General features: G+C 39.1%; 1 protein-coding gene across 2 annotated transcripts in view; it reads left to right on the top strand.

Moving 5' to 3' along the window:
* Positions 1 to 14,253, top strand: part of kcnh1a (potassium voltage-gated channel, subfamily H (eag-related), member 1a) — a 78,382-nt gene extending 64,129 nt beyond the window's left edge. For both annotated transcript variants that reach the window (XM_061745281.1, XM_061745280.1), the window contains 2 exons: positions 5,957 to 6,153; positions 13,289 to 14,253. In XM_061745281.1, coding sequence (XP_061601265.1) covers positions 5,957 to 6,153; positions 13,289 to 14,158 — 1,067 coding nt within the window. In that variant the 3' untranslated portion in view covers positions 14,159 to 14,253. The remainder of the gene's footprint in view (positions 1 to 5,956; positions 6,154 to 13,288) is intronic.
* Positions 14,254 to 17,728: the final 3,475 nt, after the last annotated feature.

The raw sequence follows: 17,728 nt of genomic DNA, 5'->3' as shown, positions 1-17,728 counted from the left end.
ATACTGACCCGTAGAAACCCCAGGCTAATCTGGTGATAGAAATTATATTTTTTATTTATTTATTTTTTAAAAGAGGGGGATCCGTAGCCTGATAGATCAGAGCCACATCTAGAAAGATGTAAGGTGTGGAAACGATGCATAGGGGCTCCATATGCAGGGAGCAGTACCAACGGTTGCCTATTAGACTCTATGCAGTCAGTTAGCGCTACAACTAATCAGAGCATAGCTGACATATTCAGAGCGATGGAAACAAGTCAACAGGAGAGTAAGTTGTGCAGAAGATTAAATGTAACTTTGCTGTAGCCTGTCGGCGAAACAGAAAATACATCTTCCTTGCAAAGGAACAATTCTAGTGCTGTCGTCTTTGATTTTTTTTTTTTTTTAACTTCTTTTTATTTCTTTTAACAAGTTCAGACATATAGTGCAGTCATACAGCCAAAAATACAGCAAGGGTGTCAGCATGAAGTAGTCCGTGGGTTTCTGCATCTGTTCATTGTCCGTGTGTCACATAATCCCTATGAGGATGAGTAGTCCATAGGCAGAGGGGTATGAGTGCACATGTACCTAAGTGCACAATTAAGAGAGAAAACCACAAATAAAAAAAATCAAGAATACCACAACAAAAGAAAGTCACTTCTCACATATAGCAGATCACATCAGTTGAGGAAATAAGAAATAATTGGCGACCATTTAATCGAGAAGACATCCATTTTTAAATGTAGCCTTGCTGTTATGTTTTCCATGTAGAAAACCTCCTTAACCTTCTCCCTCCATTGAGTTACTGTGGGGGGCTGGGGCTTCAGCCAGGAGACCGTGATCATCTTCTTAGCAGAAACAAGAAGGACTCTCAGTAATAATCTTTGATTATCATCTAGATCTTCTGGTAATATTTCTAGTATAAAATAGGATGGCTCTAAAGGTAGTTCTATATTTAGACATCCCTTAATTTCATCTTTTACGTTTTGCCAGAATCCTAGTAGGTTTGGGCAATCAAATAGAATGTGGGTATGATCTCCTACTAGCCCACAGCCCCTCCAACACTGATCTGAGGTGCGAGCAAATTTTGACGTGATAAGAGGGGTCCTAAAGAATCTCATCTTAATTTTCCACTCAAATTCCCTCCACATGGGGCTATTTGTCGTTTTATGTCCCTCCTTGCATGATGTTTCCCAATTTTCATCTGAAATTATGGTGTTCATTTCTAATTCCCATTTTTCCTTGATGTCCAAGCTGTTATCTGTTAGTTCTTCCTGTAGTATTCTATATAGGTGTGATATTATTTTTTTCTTAATTTTCCCCTTAATTGTTTGCATAAAAAACAGTTCTATATTGGATGGCAAAGCAGTTATTGCATCCCATTCTTTGTGTTTCTGTAAATAGTGCCTTAGTTGAAGGTACTTAAAAAAGTCATGGGTTGGAAGGTTGTGTTTGCGTTGTAGCTGTTCAAAAGACATCAGGACTTCTCCTTCAAATAGTTGATCCAGTAAGAATAAACCATTCTCTTCCCACTTCTTGAACCCTATGTCTAATGTAGAGGGGAGAAAATCAACATTATGTGCAATTCTCATTACTCTAGATATCGAGGTGGGGAGTTTCATCTTTTTTCTCACCCTTGACCATACTTTTAAAGTAGTTTTCACCCACTGGTCTTCTTTGATTTTGAAGCAAAAGTCAGAATCTTTAACTGTTAATGTCAAAGCTGATTCACTAATTTATAATGTTTACATCCAGAATACATCACGTTTCTCATTGCATTTAGCCCGCGCAGAGACCATCTTTCCAAGGAAAAGATGTAAGCGAAGTTAAACTTGCTTGTGGTACGTCCAGATTTCTACGCTAGGGGATCGGAACTGTTTATCTAGCTTCTCTACAGATGACTGGTAAAATAATTTAAAGAGGAATATTATACATTTTTAAAGAAATTAAAAAAATGTAAAAAATATAATATAAAAAAAAAGTCAGCACCTGGATTTAACTAAGCAAATAGGTACAAGCCTCCTATTGGATAATGACTACAGGGATGATTGTGTTTCAGCTGGCAGCAAGTCATTTAGTCTTAGCTGACGCAGTGAGGAACTTCTCATTTCCCAACAACCATGTGTGAAGACACATCCTGTCGTCGTGGAAAATATGTTGATCTGTTTCAGCAGAGATTGCTGGAGAGGAGGAGGAGGGTGAGGTTAAGAACTGTCCAACGCTTTATTAAAACTGGAAGGATAGTGGAAATCATAATCATGTTCAAGGAAGACATGTGGTTTGAAAAAAAATTTTAATGGTTGTGATCTGGGATGACTTAAAAGTTTGGTGAACTTAAATCATAAAAAAAAGAAAAGGATTATTGTTATGTTTAATGATATAAGTACCAGCATTTCCACACAAACAATACAAAAGATATTCAAGGGAAGAGGACTAAAACGCTGTGTAGCCTTAAAAAAAACACTTATCAGTGAGGCTTATAAGGCGGAAAAAAAGGCTTCAATTTGCCTGGGAGCGTAAAGATTGGACTCTGGAGAACTGGAAGACGGTCATTTGGTCTGAGTCCAGAATTACCCAGAGTTCCAGAGTGATGGCCCCATCAGGATAAGAAGAGAGGTGGTTGAAGTGATGCACCCATCATGCCAAGTGTCTACCATACAAGCCTGCGGGGGCAGTGCTGTGATCTGTGGTTGCTGCAGTTGGTCAGGTCTGGATTCATTAACGTCATGTGTTCAAAGAATGAGGCCACACATGACTACCTGAATATACCGTATGACCAGGTTATTCCGCCAGTGAACTTTTTTTCTTTCCTGATGACAAGATGACAATGCCAGGATTCATTGGGCTCAAATCTTGAAAGCGTGTGTCAGGGAGCATCAGCCATCATTTTCACACATGGATTGGCCACCACAGAGTCAAAACCTTAACTCCTTTGAGCCCCTCTGGGATGTGCTGAAGAAGACAGTCCAACTCTCCCATCGTCAGTACAAGATCCTGGCAAAAGATGACTGCAACTGGACGGAGATACATTTTGTGAAATTGCAGAAGCTTATTGGAGTGTTGCTGTAGCCAGCGCATGCCATTATCAAACCTAAAGGCGGTCCAATGAACTATTAGTGTGTGGGTTTTTTTTACGACAGCCAGTGCATCTTTGAGCAGGTATAATCAGCCTGATGGTTTTCGCTCGTCAGCCTCACTAGGCTTATTAACTCTTGTAGCAAGTTTCAGTTCATTCTTGCAATACTTGGACACAGTTTCACAGTTTTTCTTTACACTTGCTCAGACTGTCATCTTGCTGCTCAACCTAGAAGACTATATAACTGTTAAAGGAGGTTTGTAAAGGCCACAATCTAGATTGAATGAAGAAGAATCACACATGACGTTCAGTCATCTGGCAACCAGCAACTATAAATGAATGAAACTGTGAATGAAATGAATAAAGATAATAATATTTATGAATAAAATTGGAATCTAAAGTGATTTTGCCTCATAAATGGCTTTTCTTGGTTACTAATTCTATCTGCCAATTCTATCAGCATTTGTTGGCTCAAGACTTTTATTGGAAAGAGAGCCTACTTAACTAGATGAAACCGAGCACAGTATTGCTCCTGTACAAGCATCTGTATTGATCCATGCCCATCAGTATTGCTGAGGACTGAAGTTGCTTTTACACTGCAGCTTATAGGGTCTTAATTATCACTATAAAATACAAATTGAGAAAAAACATTCTTAGCCATTTGTTTGAAAGAAATTAGCCAGATTTTAAGAGATGATGACAGCCCAGTTTCATTTTGTATAAATTACAACGGTGTCAGATTGATACCACTGAGCTGGATAGACGCTCTACTGGAGCCTGACGTCATGGACAAGTTGCTTCTATAAATCAGGTTCTCATTAAGTTAATGGAAGTAAAAAGAAAAACATGTGAATTACTGGACAAGACCAAAGATTTTCTCTATATTGCTACTACTACTGCTCTATAAATACTTGCTGTTATAAGTGATGGTTAGTGTTCATTTCTGAGGCTGCATGTTGCTCTAGGTGTCATTCATTAAAATCTTTTCAGCTAGAAAGCCACATTTTGCTGTTTATGACAATCGTTATTCTAAATCATGAAGCTTTATTCCTACAGTATTCATATGGTCTTGCTAAGCATGTCAACTTAAAATAGCACTGTATATAAGTCACACCTGTTAGGGTGCCGAGCAAATATATGCCTGAGTTAAGATCTACTGCTATGGCCTATAAAGTCCATAAAGTAACCTACTTTTCACAAAGCACCCCCTTCAAAAAGACCCACTAGCTACAGATTCACATTATTGATGCTTGATAAATTAACTCTTAATATTTTAATGATCTACTAGTCATTACTATGACATTCTTAGCTTCAGTACCCCCATCAATGAAAATAAACCTTTCACTTTTTATTTTTTTAATAGTGAGCATTTCTGCTCTGAAACTACAGCGTTGACCAATGACCAACTGGTGGAAAAAAGGAAAAATAAAAATAACTCCACAAATGTGATCATCCAAGATAATTTAGGAATGTCTCCATAAGTTAATGCTCAAGTGTTGGCAGTAAAGAGTCCATGTGTGTTATTTTCTAAAAATAAAGTACTGTTATTTTCTACAGCATGATGAGATTAAATTTGTTAGGAGAACATAACTTGCCTACAAAGCAATGGGGAATTATTTATAGACTTATGAAAACAAAGCCAATAAAGGGGATATAACTTAAATGGCAATTCCTGTTTAAAGAGGAAATTCTGATTTCATTTCTGAAAATGAGGCAATGTTTCACATAAACTGTGTGTAAATGAAATAAGTCAAATTAACAAACTGAAATATATATTTAAACTATAAACCAAATATATGTCATCAGAACTTAATAGAATTTAATGAAGTCTTATTGAAATGTTTGTAACATGCTTTGGTCAAGATACCTTGGGATAAAGAGCAAAAGACTTTTTCAAACACACATTCAGTGCTGTTCATAAAGGAGTGGAGTTGGCATGTCAACTCTTATCCACCCTCCTCTTCAGTGCGGTTTGCCTCTTTTGACATGTTTTTTTGCAATCCATGTCGGAGGTTACACCAAATGTGAAAATGGACCGAGATAAAGATCAGGAAGCTGCATAAATCACATTTTTGAATCACAAAGGTTCAGCCTTAGTTGTTCCCTAAGAGATCTCAAAGATTTAGAGTTGTTAGTTACTTTCAACAGACATATGCTTCCACTCTTTTTCCTTCATAATGTGTCTTAATAACTTGTTTATACCACCATGATGATTTACAGTATAGAACACAAAACAAAACCTATGATTTTTATAAGATTACAAATACAGTACGCACAACTGTAAGCGTCACATTTACTGCTGATTCTTCATAAGAAGATTAAAGTATTTATGTTCATGATCAATGCGTAAAAAAAAAAACTTTAAAAAATATATTTGAATGCACTGAAGATTCATAGTACACCGGAATACGTCCACTCCTTATCTCAGTGATTTAATGCAGACTTGCGCTTCCCCTCGTTGCCTCTGATCCTCCTCGGCTAAGCAACTTGTACAACTAGCCATCTGTGTCAACGCAAAATGTTGTCTAAACAAATGTAGGTACACGTTCATTCATTTTCTGCAAAAGATTCTGCTGAATCTTGACATTAAAGGTTCCCGTGTTAATCTTGGACATTATTTGGTTTTCATAAAGCTCATTTCATTGGAAAATAAAACCAATACAGAACAATTTCAAAGTCAACAATACAACCCAACCTATTCACAAATAGTCCTTCAGGGCCGGGCAACATACAATTTGTTCTTATGAAAGATGTATAACAGACTTTTACAGGATTAGTGAATTATTTATGGACAATTATTTACACTGTTTGTACAAGCCCATTTGAAAAGATAATCTCCTAGAAGGAGATGCAGTATGTTTGTTGTTGACGAGTGGACATTGTTGAGGTGCTTTTTCTCTGCAGGGAAAGGAGATGTGTTTGGGGATGTTTTCTGGAAGGAAGTGACTCTGGCTCAGTCCTGCGCCAACGTCAGAGCGCTGACCTACTGTGACCTCCACGTCATTAAAAGGGATGCGCTGCAGAAGGTGTTGGAGTTCTACACGGCATTTTCCAACCACTTTTCCAGAAACTTGCTGCTCACTTATAATCTGCGAAAGAGGGTGAGTGATTTCTTCGACCGCACCAAGATAAAATTATCCACTCTGCTTAGATTTTGGCTTTACTCTGTAGTTGTCATGTCAAAAGATAAGTCTGGCTTGTTTCCAAAGCAGCCACAAACAACTAAGGAGAGATGGCATTTAATTAATGACATGACAAAAACATAAAATTATCATTAGTACTTTTCTGTACCTTTTGACAATTACAAAGATAACTGGCCAAAAGGCAGGACTTGTTCTAATGAAGCCACATCAGTTTTAGTTAAATAGATCACATTTGCCCTGGAAAATGAATTAAACAGTTTAATCAATATTATGAATTTTGTACCAGAGCCACATTTTTTCATTTCAGTCTACCTTTACATTTTTGGGGCTCCTTTACCTCGCCTACAGCAATAAATCAGTGTTTCTCAATACAACCATCAGGTGCTGCCAGTTTAAATGTGCTCACAATACGCCACACAGTTGGCATGGCTTTTCTCACTGAAGTCTAAAGGTACCTTCATTAAAACGTTCTGCATGAAGGGGCAGCGTCGACACCAAACATCAGCCAAGTGTTGTGAAAACAGAATCAGCCACAGGTGCAGACAAGCAGAGGGTTGGCACAGAAAAATAAAGTGGTGTTGTGGTAATACAGTACAAAAAAAAAGACATGTGGTAATGCGGCAAGAGTTGCACATTACACATAAACATGAAGCAAAGTCAGCCATCGCAACAGTTCACAGTTGTTTGCTAACCCGATTCCATCCATCCATTTTCTATACCAGCTTTATCCTTTGTAGGGTCACAGGGTCCCAGATAATTACAAGCGAGAGGTAGGGGTTCACCTTGGACAGGTCGCCAGTTTATCGCAGGGGCACATAGATACACAGTACAGACAACCAGACACACTCACACCTATGCAATTTTGAAACATCAATGAACCTACTACGCATGTTTTTGGACTGTGGAACCTTCTTGCTGTGAGGCAACAGTACTAACCACTAAACCACCATGCTGCCCTATTCCATATGCAAAACGTTTGATTTAGTAAGGATATACAGAAGCGACGATCCACTCTAAAAACTAATACAACAAAACCACAGTGTTTGTTTTCAACTTTTGATCAAAGTTTAAAGCCTAATATTCACAAAAGAAGACTGAAGTGTATATTAGTGCAAAGATTAATGTTAAGAAGGGATTTCTAACTAATATAAATGGCATTTAAAATGCGTGAGAGGAGGAAGAAAATGTTTTAAGGGATCGTGAAACCAGTCACATGGTAACCATATTTGTAGTCCTTTAAAAGGGGAGAAACTACTGAGTCTAATGATACCAAACATTGTAAGGACTACAACATCCAGCTGAAGTTAAATCCATGCGTAGCGACCAATATGAGTGTTGCTCAGTTGTTGCTCAGGTCTGTTTTAGTGAATTTTTTGGCGTGAGGAGTGTTAAGGTGTTTCTTTCCACCGTAGCAAGGAAATTGTACCAATCTGATAATCATAAGGAAATCGCAAAGCTTTTAAGGGGGTTTTAGACATTTAGACGACAACAGCAGTAGCGGTTTTGATGAGGAGGTATTCACCTCAGACATGGACCCAGTTTTAGTACGTTTTTGTGTTTTTTTGAATTCAGAATTATTTGCTGATCCTTTTGTTTGTTTCTCAAAAATAGAAAATGCTAGCCAATTCTACCGTAGGTGCTTGTAAACACACAATATGACTGGGAAGTTTCAACTCTTTTGGTCTGAGGTTTGCACATATTTCTTGTGTTAAGTCCAAAATACTTTTTATACAAACATTGTATTTTGTTTCTGCTATGATAAATACATGTGAATTTTCTTCAAATATGTTTTCGTAACACCCCCTTGCAGGTGTGTGGTCGCCCTCCACATCCTTCACTGCTGCTGCTGGACTGTAACTGTAGTTTTTTTTTCTATTCCTGTTTGCATTATTCAAAATTGTGATAGTTGTTTTCAAGAATACATCAACACTATACGTTATTGTTTTTTTTATTGCACATCGACATTGATTACTTTATTTGGTTATTCTCGCAGAGGTTGAAGTTCAAGGAAAATGTCATCCCCAAATGCTCCAGTAGATGGCCACTTTCCATTGAAACTGGAAAGTAACCCTTTTTTTTTACACTTGGTGCCAAATTGTGCCAAAGCAAGTCTCCACCTGGTAATATCCTTACTAAAATCCTTGAGGAGACTTTACCCTTTGTATAAATTCTATCAAATTTGGTAGTGTTGTAGCCAATGAGTTGCTGAATGTGACTAATGGCATCTGTGTGGAGGGAATCATTTTTAGCATCTGTTAAAAACCAAAAAAATCTGATCGTGATGGACATTAATCCTTTGGTTTATTCCAATTTACTCAGGCAAAGTAACAGAGTATTTTTTTAAAGGGTTTTGTGGCAATAGTGGCCTTTATTGAGAAGGTACGTAGACAGGAAACGGGTAGAGAGAGGGGGGGAGCATTGCAGTATCGAGCGACAGGCTGGGACTCGAATCTGCGCTGCCCACACGAGGACTATAGCCTCTACAAATGGTGCCCGCTAAACCCCCTGAGCTATCCAGGGCCCCATAACAGAGTCATTTTGACACTGGGTACATGCTCTGAGGTACCTAGATGTCCTTGGACACCACAAACATGCATATGAACCGTATTGTTTAAAGTACACATTTACTTTGGGTATGTCTTTTTAGGTGTTTCTACTATTACTGTCATTTAGCAAACACTTTTATCCAAAGTGACATCTGAGATAACAACACACATCATTTGTGGATCAATTAGGGTTAAGGACCTTGCTCAGGGGCCCAAGGTGGTTCGTCTTGGTTGCCATTCTGGGGCTTGAACCTCCAGACCCAGGCCCTCCTCTGTAGCCACTAGACTACCACGCCCCCCATGTTATGGGCTTAAAAGATTATAGGCATTGATTCAAGGGGGTGATGGGGCTGGTGGTTGTGATGGATGAAATGAGAAAAAAAAACTCTTCTTTAAAAGCACAGAGCCAATCTTATGCCATACATATTTTATACTGCTTAGGTGTCATGCTGCACTTTTGCCTCATTTAGTATTGTGGGACTGCTCTTCCACATGTGTTCAGCCCCCCTGAATTATTCTGTGGCTTTAAGGAAGCATTTCTGATGAGGCAGACATACAGCTGGTCAAAACGGCCCTTATTTTTAAGATCAGGAGGATCCAGGACACAGAAAAAACTGCCCAGGATTATTAACACATTGTCTGTTCAATGTTTTGCTTCCTTCTTGTAGCTGCATATGTCAAGTAAATAATATACACAGTTTCACGGTCACAGCTCTGTTTTAGACAAACTAAAGAGCTTGGGATTCATGACAGTCCTTGCGTGGCTAGGAATGGGATGGACTGATCAGGTTTACAACTTGTTGGATCATCAGTCAGTGTATGACAGACGGCATAAAATCCTGTGTGGTGAACACCATCCCCACCAGGACAGTGAGCTGCTTCCCCAGTAACAAGCCTTGGAACAGCAATGACTTGAAAGAGCTGCTGCTGAACTTAAGTAGAAGGGGGGAAAAAAAACAAGAAAAGGGAGGAAGGAAAAGATGAGGAGGCCTGGAGAGACCCAATTAAGGTGGCATGTTTTCAATAGGTTCATAGGTTCAGGAGGAAGCACTGCTTTCACCCAGCTCATCAGAAAATGCTGAAACCCCCTCCGTTTCCCCCTGTTACCTGTCTGTAGCAGTCAGGGGAAGAAGGAGCTGGAAAGACTGAACAAGGCTGCAGGTCCAGATGGTTTCAGCTCCAGAGTCCTGAAGACCAGCTGTTTGACATTTCGGAACAGCACCTCTTCAACCTTAGTCTGAGCCAGGAGAAAGTCCTAGTCTTGTGGAAAACATCCTGCTTTGTATCAGTACCAAAAAAAATGAAAAAAATCTAACTCATCCATCTGTCCATGATGATTATAGACCATCTCCCAAATGATAGAAGTCCCCAGGAGACTGATCATCTAAACGAGGCAGTCTGCTTATCCTCATGGTGTCAGAGATTGAATATGTCATCTCCTATATATCACGTTCATAGATTTCTCTAATGTGTTTGACACAATTCAGCCCGCATTGCTTTCTGAAAGCAAAGAAAAATTCCAGAAACACAGATGGATTTGTCAACAATGACTTGGATTACGGACTACCTGACAAGCAAACCACAGTTTAGAGACCATAAGCTTGTGTCTTCGTGGGGATTGTGCTCTAATTACTTCTCTTCACTATCTACAAACCAAACTTCCAGCACAATTCAGAGCTATGTCAACTTCAAAAATATTCAGAGAACTGCTTTTGTGGGCTGTGTCAGTGGGGGACAGGATACTGAGTAGAGAGAACTAGAGATGCAACGATCGAGCGGTCAGCTGTCACTTCATTTTAGATCGGTCCAAGCCAGAGACTTGGAGCTGGTTGAGAATAAAGCCTGTACAGTAGTTGTTGAATTGACCACATCCTCAACTTTGATCTTGAGTCATCTGTTCGGGCAGCAGCATCAGATCCAGTGACTATAAGAAACTGAGGAAAGTGATAAAAAAGGGTGACTGTCCTCCGACTCTGTAGAACTGCTGGGGGGCTGTTAGAAATGATTGTGTAAAGAAATATGCTGCATATGTTGCAGAAAATAACGAACAGTGTGCATCCACTACAAACCTAGTTATTGTCAAATGGAGCGTCTTTAGAGACTTGTTCAGGTTCACTGCAATATTGATTGTATTGTATACAGAAGATCATTCTCGTCCACAGCGGTAACATACTACAATGAATCTGACTGCCTTTATTCTGCTGACTGCCTGAATACTGAAATAGCATATATCCATTTGGGGATTTCTAGGGAATTATTCAGTTGAACTAACATTTTTTGCGTAAATTTTTCATGTATATTTTTTAAATATTCATTCACTTATTCACTCACTCGCGTCTTCAATCCTGTTTATAGTGACAGAGGGGTGAAAATGATCCCAGCCTGTTGGTCAAAGTTTTTGTGTTTCGATTTATTTTGGAAAATATGAAAACCTTTAAAAAAAATAATTAAGCTGTGTCCCAGAAGCATTAGCTGCCAGAGTCTTTGCAAATTGTAACACAACACTTTAAAAGAGAGAAATCCAGTCACAATAGACTCTCATATACACGAATCCGGCGACCGGTTTGTGCGCGCTGCCATCTTGCGGCGGCGCCATTGCTGCGGTGGCAGGTGTCAATCTGCCACCGCAGCGCTGTTATTGTAACCTGACGCTACAGCATCATTATAGCTGGATTGATGATGTTAGACAGTGGCCTTCCATAAATAATGAAGGTATCTTAAATTAATGCTGATGTTAATTTATAAATAATGATTTGTTTGAGTGATAAGCAGGAAAGAATAGAGGAATAGGGAGATAAGGGAGTGTATGATTAAACACTGTAATATAGCATACGTTACGTGTGACGTTAGCAGCGCGAAATGTAATCATTATGGAAAGGCTACGTGATTAAAAAAAACAACAACAACAACACCTGTTTATGTTTTGTTTTATTTTAGGTATCCAAGAATATTTTATTGATCGCCTGGCATCCGATGACCAAAAAAAACGCAATTACAGGTCTCTAATTGAAGGGCAGAACTATCTCAGCTCCGGATGATACAGAATACATAGGCTACATACATAACCCCAGTCTTCAGATAAAACTAGTTTGTTGAGGAAAAAATATCAACTCTATTTGTAGCTGCAGAAGAAAAAAATAATCTCACGAGGAAAAGAAAAATATTGCTCACGCCTCGGAGCCTCTTCAGCATAATATAGCGGTAAAAAAAAAAGAAAAGAGAAGTAAGAGTAATAAAAAAGATGTAGGCCTACTGTATGTTGTACTATTATACAAATTTATTGAAACACATGGCGAGTCAAACATTTACCAAAGCAGCTGCCAAACACTAAACAAGGTAGTAAGACGTGGGTTGTGCAGAACTGCGGCAGTAAATCCTCATCAGAGCTCCACTCTAGTGATTTCATATGGACCCAAACCGTTAATAATCATTATTTTCTCCATATACCGCTCCCTGGCTTCCTTGTTTAAGGTATCCCGGTAAATTCCAGTTCCTTTCCAGCAGTTTAACATCTTTTTTTTGCGTTCCGTCTGTTCACTTGGTGAAACAGAAAAGTAGTTTTTAAAGTCCGTACCGTCTTCATTCACTATCAAAACAAATGCACGTGACCGGGACAGGAGTTTTCCGATGATACAAATACATTATGAGAGCCTGGCAGGGAGCGGAGTAATAGATCCATGGGAGCGGAGCATGGATCTATACGTATATATGTCTATGGGCTGGAGCGGAGGAGCGGAGCCGCCACCGCAGTAATGGCGGCCGCTCGACTTCCGGGTTTTGCTGGATTCGTGTATAGTCCTCTCAGAAATAAACTGCTGTGATCGACAAAACAAGAGTAGTCTCATTCCTGTGGTTACTCTGCCCAAGACAATGTAAATATAAGATTGAATAAATAAAATAATAAATAAGCAATCTGATCTGCTGCATCAGTCACTGCCCACAAGGGTACCATACTTCCTGAATGTTTACAGCAGGGAAATCCAGAGACCGATCAAAGGGGGAGCCTTCAAACCGAGCTTTTGAGATTGTGTTGTTGGAAAGGGCAGACAAGAATCTGCATATTCAAGGACTGAAAGAGCCACGTAGCACAGAAACTGAAGGAAAAAAAAAATCCCATTCCCGTTCAAGTACTGGATGTCTAAGGTTTGAGGTCAGGGTATTATTACATTCCAATTATTTTTATTTATGTTGATGGTTCTGGTTTTTTTACACTGTGCCATCTGAAGTATTAAAGATGACGGATTTCCATCTAAGACATGTACTGTAGAGACAAAAGTATTCATATCTTTCTTCGTGGAGCGTTTCTTTTGAAAATTGTAATGTTTTTATTACACACTTGATAATGAAATGAAGATGATCTGTTTATCTTTGCTCTTTAAAGAATCAAATGAAATTTAAGGTAAATGCACTCAAATAATTCCTTTTTTTATTTTGTACTTTTTTTCCTTATCAGCCTGATTTCGTTATGATTCTTTCAGATTTACCTGTTGATTCTTTTTTTAGTCATTATAACTGATTCTGTGCATTATAATTTCTTTCTCTTGTAGATTGTCTTCCGGAAGATCAGCGATGTGAAACGGGAAGAGGAGGAGCGACAGCGACGTAAAAATGAAGCCCCTCTTAATTTGCCGCCAGATCACCCAGTACGGAAACTCTTCCAGCGCTTTCGACAGCAGAAGGAAGCTCGCATGGCAACTGAGAAACCAGATCTAGATGAACAAGATATAGAGAAGGGCCCCGCCTACGTGGATGTCCCGATGACTAAAACAACTATTACTACCACCAGCATTGTCACAGTGACAGAAAGCCCAGCAACGCCTTCATCTTCAGCCGCCTCACCTTCATCACCTCCCAAATGCAACCCCTTAGACAAGGCAAAGCTGCAGGTGCCTTCGCCTGTGTCTTTGGTAGGTGGCCGGCCCGCTGAACCGGTCAAAGTCAAAGGCTGGGGTCGCTTCAAGGAGTCCATGGCCAAACCTGACAACTGGAACAAGGTTTCTAAAGCTGAATCCATGGAGACTTTACCTGAACGGACCACTGTGCACGATTCACAGACATCTCTGAAGAAGACAGACTCGTGTGACAGTGGCATCACCAAAAGTGACCTGCGACTGGACAAAGTGGGTGAGTTGCGCATCACTCCACAGGACCTTAGCCCCTCCCAGCCTCCAGAAACCAGGCATGCCTTTTACCCCATCCCAGAGCAAACGCTTCAGGCCTCGCTTCAGGAGCTCAAACTGGAGTTGAAGGAAGACCTAAAAGGCCTGAACATTCGAATGTCCAGCCTGGAGGCACAACTCACAGAAGCACTTAAACTCCTCAAAGCCAGGAAATCAAGCTCTGGTTCTCCACAGCCTCTCTTTGACATTTCCAGACCTGCTTCACCAGAACTGGACAAAGAGGACATCTTCTCCTGAAGGATGGAAGAATTATCAGGTAACCGTAAACCATGGAATCAGCTGGAATCCAGTGATATCTGAATTGCTGGGATGGCTGCAGGTGCAATGGGCACATACTTCTATGTAAGGCATCATTTTGGTCTGTATGATCCACCTGCCTTTCAAGTAGGGGTATACCTGCTGGTTAACAAGGAAACGTTGACCGGTCCAGGTCGTAGCCGAAAGTTCTGTGTGTGTAGCTCTTGGAGGTTACATAAAAACCTACAGCTCTATGTTTGTACATAGATTTTCTTTATTTTTCCACTGCACTACGATGGAAAAATAATTTGCACAGTTTGCTTTTATCTCAGCAGTAAAACTTACTGTAGTTTTATCTCTTTTGGGATGCTCCATGTGGAGGCAGCATGAACCGTTGGTTTATTATTGAAACATTCATGTGATTCTTTGCATGTCATATAAAATAGATGTGTGCTTCAAATTGTGGGGAGGTATTTTTGATTAATTGAAGTTGCACAGATAGTCATTTGCATTATATCACTTTGACAGTGAAAGAGGAAAGACTATGTAGATGTAGAAAGCATCTCTTATTAAATCAGCTGGAGGGATCATTATAAATTATACAACAGATTACTTTGGCCAGGCAATCTGCTTTCCAAAAACATGTTTAAAAAGAGACGGTGTAATTTCCAGAAACCGCAGATAGATGTGCTTGATGAAACATTTATTTAAATACTAACTAGTGAGGCAACCTTAGGAAGTTATCAATGTGTCCTGATTTCAAGTATTTATCATCTTTATCTATGAATACCGAGCTACATATATGATACAGTATATCTGACAGTCTTGAAGTTCTAGGTTTGGGGACGGATATAGTTGGTAGAGAATGCGAAAGATGACGATAAATTTGGTTCTGCATTTTGCCTTCTTTTAAAATATATCAACTAATGACCTTTTAGAATATTTCTAAAATAAAACGTGTTAAATAAAACCAAAAAGTGGATTGAAACCTTTTAGTCACTGGCATCTGCTGGTGTGTGCATATATATATATATATATATATATATATATATATATATATATATATATATATATATATATATATATATATATATATATATAATGTGTACAGTAGGGACCAAAGGTTTTGACACACCTTCTCATTCAAACAAATGGGGAAGTGTGTCCAAAATTTTGGTCCGTACTGTACATACATACATACATACATACATACATACATACATACATACATACATACATACATACATACATACATACAGTGGGGCAAACCAGTATTTAGTCAGCCACTGATGGTGCAAGTCCTCCGACAGAAAGATGAGAAAGGTCTTCAGTTTTCATCATAGGTAAACTTCAACTATGAGAGACACAATGAGAAAAAAAATTCCAGGTAATCACATTGTAGGATTTTTAAAGAATTCATTTGTAAATTATGGTGGAAAATAAGTATTTGGTCATTAATAAACCAGCAAGATTTCCATTGCTTACAGACCTGTAACAAGAGCTTCTGTCCTTTTTTGCCCCACTGTATATATAATAACATTACATATAACTTTTTGTTCTTACATAATTAAACCAGCTGTTACCCCAAATAATTTAATCCCTCTGCCTTCATGTTTTTTGTATTTCCAGCTTTTATTCTTGAAACTTGCCCCTTATACAGCCTTTACATTTATTCAATTGACCTGTTTTATGTTGTACAACTGGAAGCCCTTCCCTAAAGGGATCTTTCTTCTGATAAGCTATGACCTGAAACCTGCCACGGACAGCACCATCTGCTTTTAAGCAGCATAACCTGCAGTTACCTGCACATATTGTGCTTGGTACACATAATCGTTTCGAGAAGTCGACGACGATCATCCTTTAACAAAAAAAGAAAAAGAAAAAAGCTAGATAATTTTTTTCTTATTTGGCAAGAATGATTTTTCCAAAAGTTTACTTTATTATTTTGATATTATGGCTATGTTTATTGGGAGACAAAGATGACAAGAAGGTCTTTTTGGCCGACATGTACAGCCAGAGCATTTAAAATGCATACAATCTTTCAAATGCAAATAGAACTCGGGGAGATTTCCTAAAATTAACTATGTTACGCACACACGCACACACAAAGCAAAAACAAATGTCCTGAAGAAATAAGTTTGAGAAATAAAAGGAAATGATATTATATTGCTAACAGAAGATAAGGTTTTTCTGAAATACCTGGTTTAGGCTTGTTTACTACTGGTGTTGCATGTTTACATTATATTTATTTACATATTTATATCTACTGCTTAAGAACAAATCACACACATACAGAAGGATTAAGGTTAATGGCATGAACTGACGAATTTCTTTTGAAAATATAAGATAAGGAATTTCTTTGGTTTATGGGGAAAAACAATCAGGCTCTTGTGGTTTTTACACAAATGTCAGACATAAAATCTACGCAGTAAAGGACCACATTTTGGGGCTTGAAGCAGGGAAAACTAAGTTTAAACTTTGAGGTGGCGGATAGCTCAGCTGGTTGAGCAGATTCATTCGTTTTTTTTGTTTTTGCTTTCTCACAAACATTCTGTTTACATTGTTGACGTTTTGCTATTGAAAATCACTTATGGATTTTTTTTTCTTAAGATGCTTTCAGTATGTTGAAAACTAATATTTATAAAAACAAAACATATAATTCGACATAGTTTTTTATGCAGCTAGTAATTTTAATACTTTTTTAACGGATGTAAGAAACTTGTTTCACATTTAAACTCCTCTAGCATCTAAACCTAGCACAAAAAATGAAAAAGTTTGTTTTTGGTAGATTTCTTTGTTGTAACAATGCTTCTCAGCAAAAAAAAAATCATATTGTTAAAAGCCTGTTTATTTCCCTCTCAAATGGTCCCACATTTATAAGGAACATGCATTTGTGGGATGAGCAGCAGAGCTGAGTATGTGGGTTGCACCCAGGAAAAATCTTCTCCGTCAATAGCAAACAGCTTATTTCTCTGTTGCCATTGACTCTTGTTTTAAGCTTCTGGCACCCCCAGGTGCTGCCAATCAGGGACCTGATTGCACCTGATTGGCAGCACCTGTGAGCACAGGCCCTGTAACAGAGGTCAGTCCGCGTCTGCTCCAAGAACCAGCATGCAACATTTCACTGATCTGGATAGGGCGACTTCAAGCTGGTGTTATACAAAACCATTGTTTGGACTGAGCCCTAGTGTCATCTCCAAACTGAAAGCCACGTTTCATGTAACGTGGCATTTCAGAGACAGGCTGCGAAGTGGGTGTCCCAAGAAGACGGCACCCCGAGAAAGCCATTTCCTCACCCTGTCAGCGCTGGTATTCAGGTACTGAAGGCTGTTTTGGACAGATTTGCAGGACGATATGGCCGATGGCTCTCATAGAGCTGCCATGAGGCCTGCCATGACTGCCCTTAACCATCAGGCCTGTTTGCGCTGGTGTCTGGAACACATGCACTTGAACATGTGGAGGAACATTACGTTCAGGGAGGAGCCCAGATCCTGCCTACGCCAGTTGGATCGTAGGGTAAAAGTTTGGAGAAGATGCTGAGAACGTTAAGCTGATTGCCGCACCGATAGA

Source organism: Cololabis saira, chromosome 17, assembly GCF_033807715.1.
Source record: "Cololabis saira isolate AMF1-May2022 chromosome 17, fColSai1.1, whole genome shotgun sequence".
In the NCBI taxonomy this organism is placed as follows: domain Eukaryota; kingdom Metazoa; phylum Chordata; class Actinopteri; order Beloniformes; family Belonidae; genus Cololabis; species Cololabis saira.
Note: the sequence above shows the minus strand (reverse complement) of the source record. Positions and strands in the feature narration are given on the sequence as shown.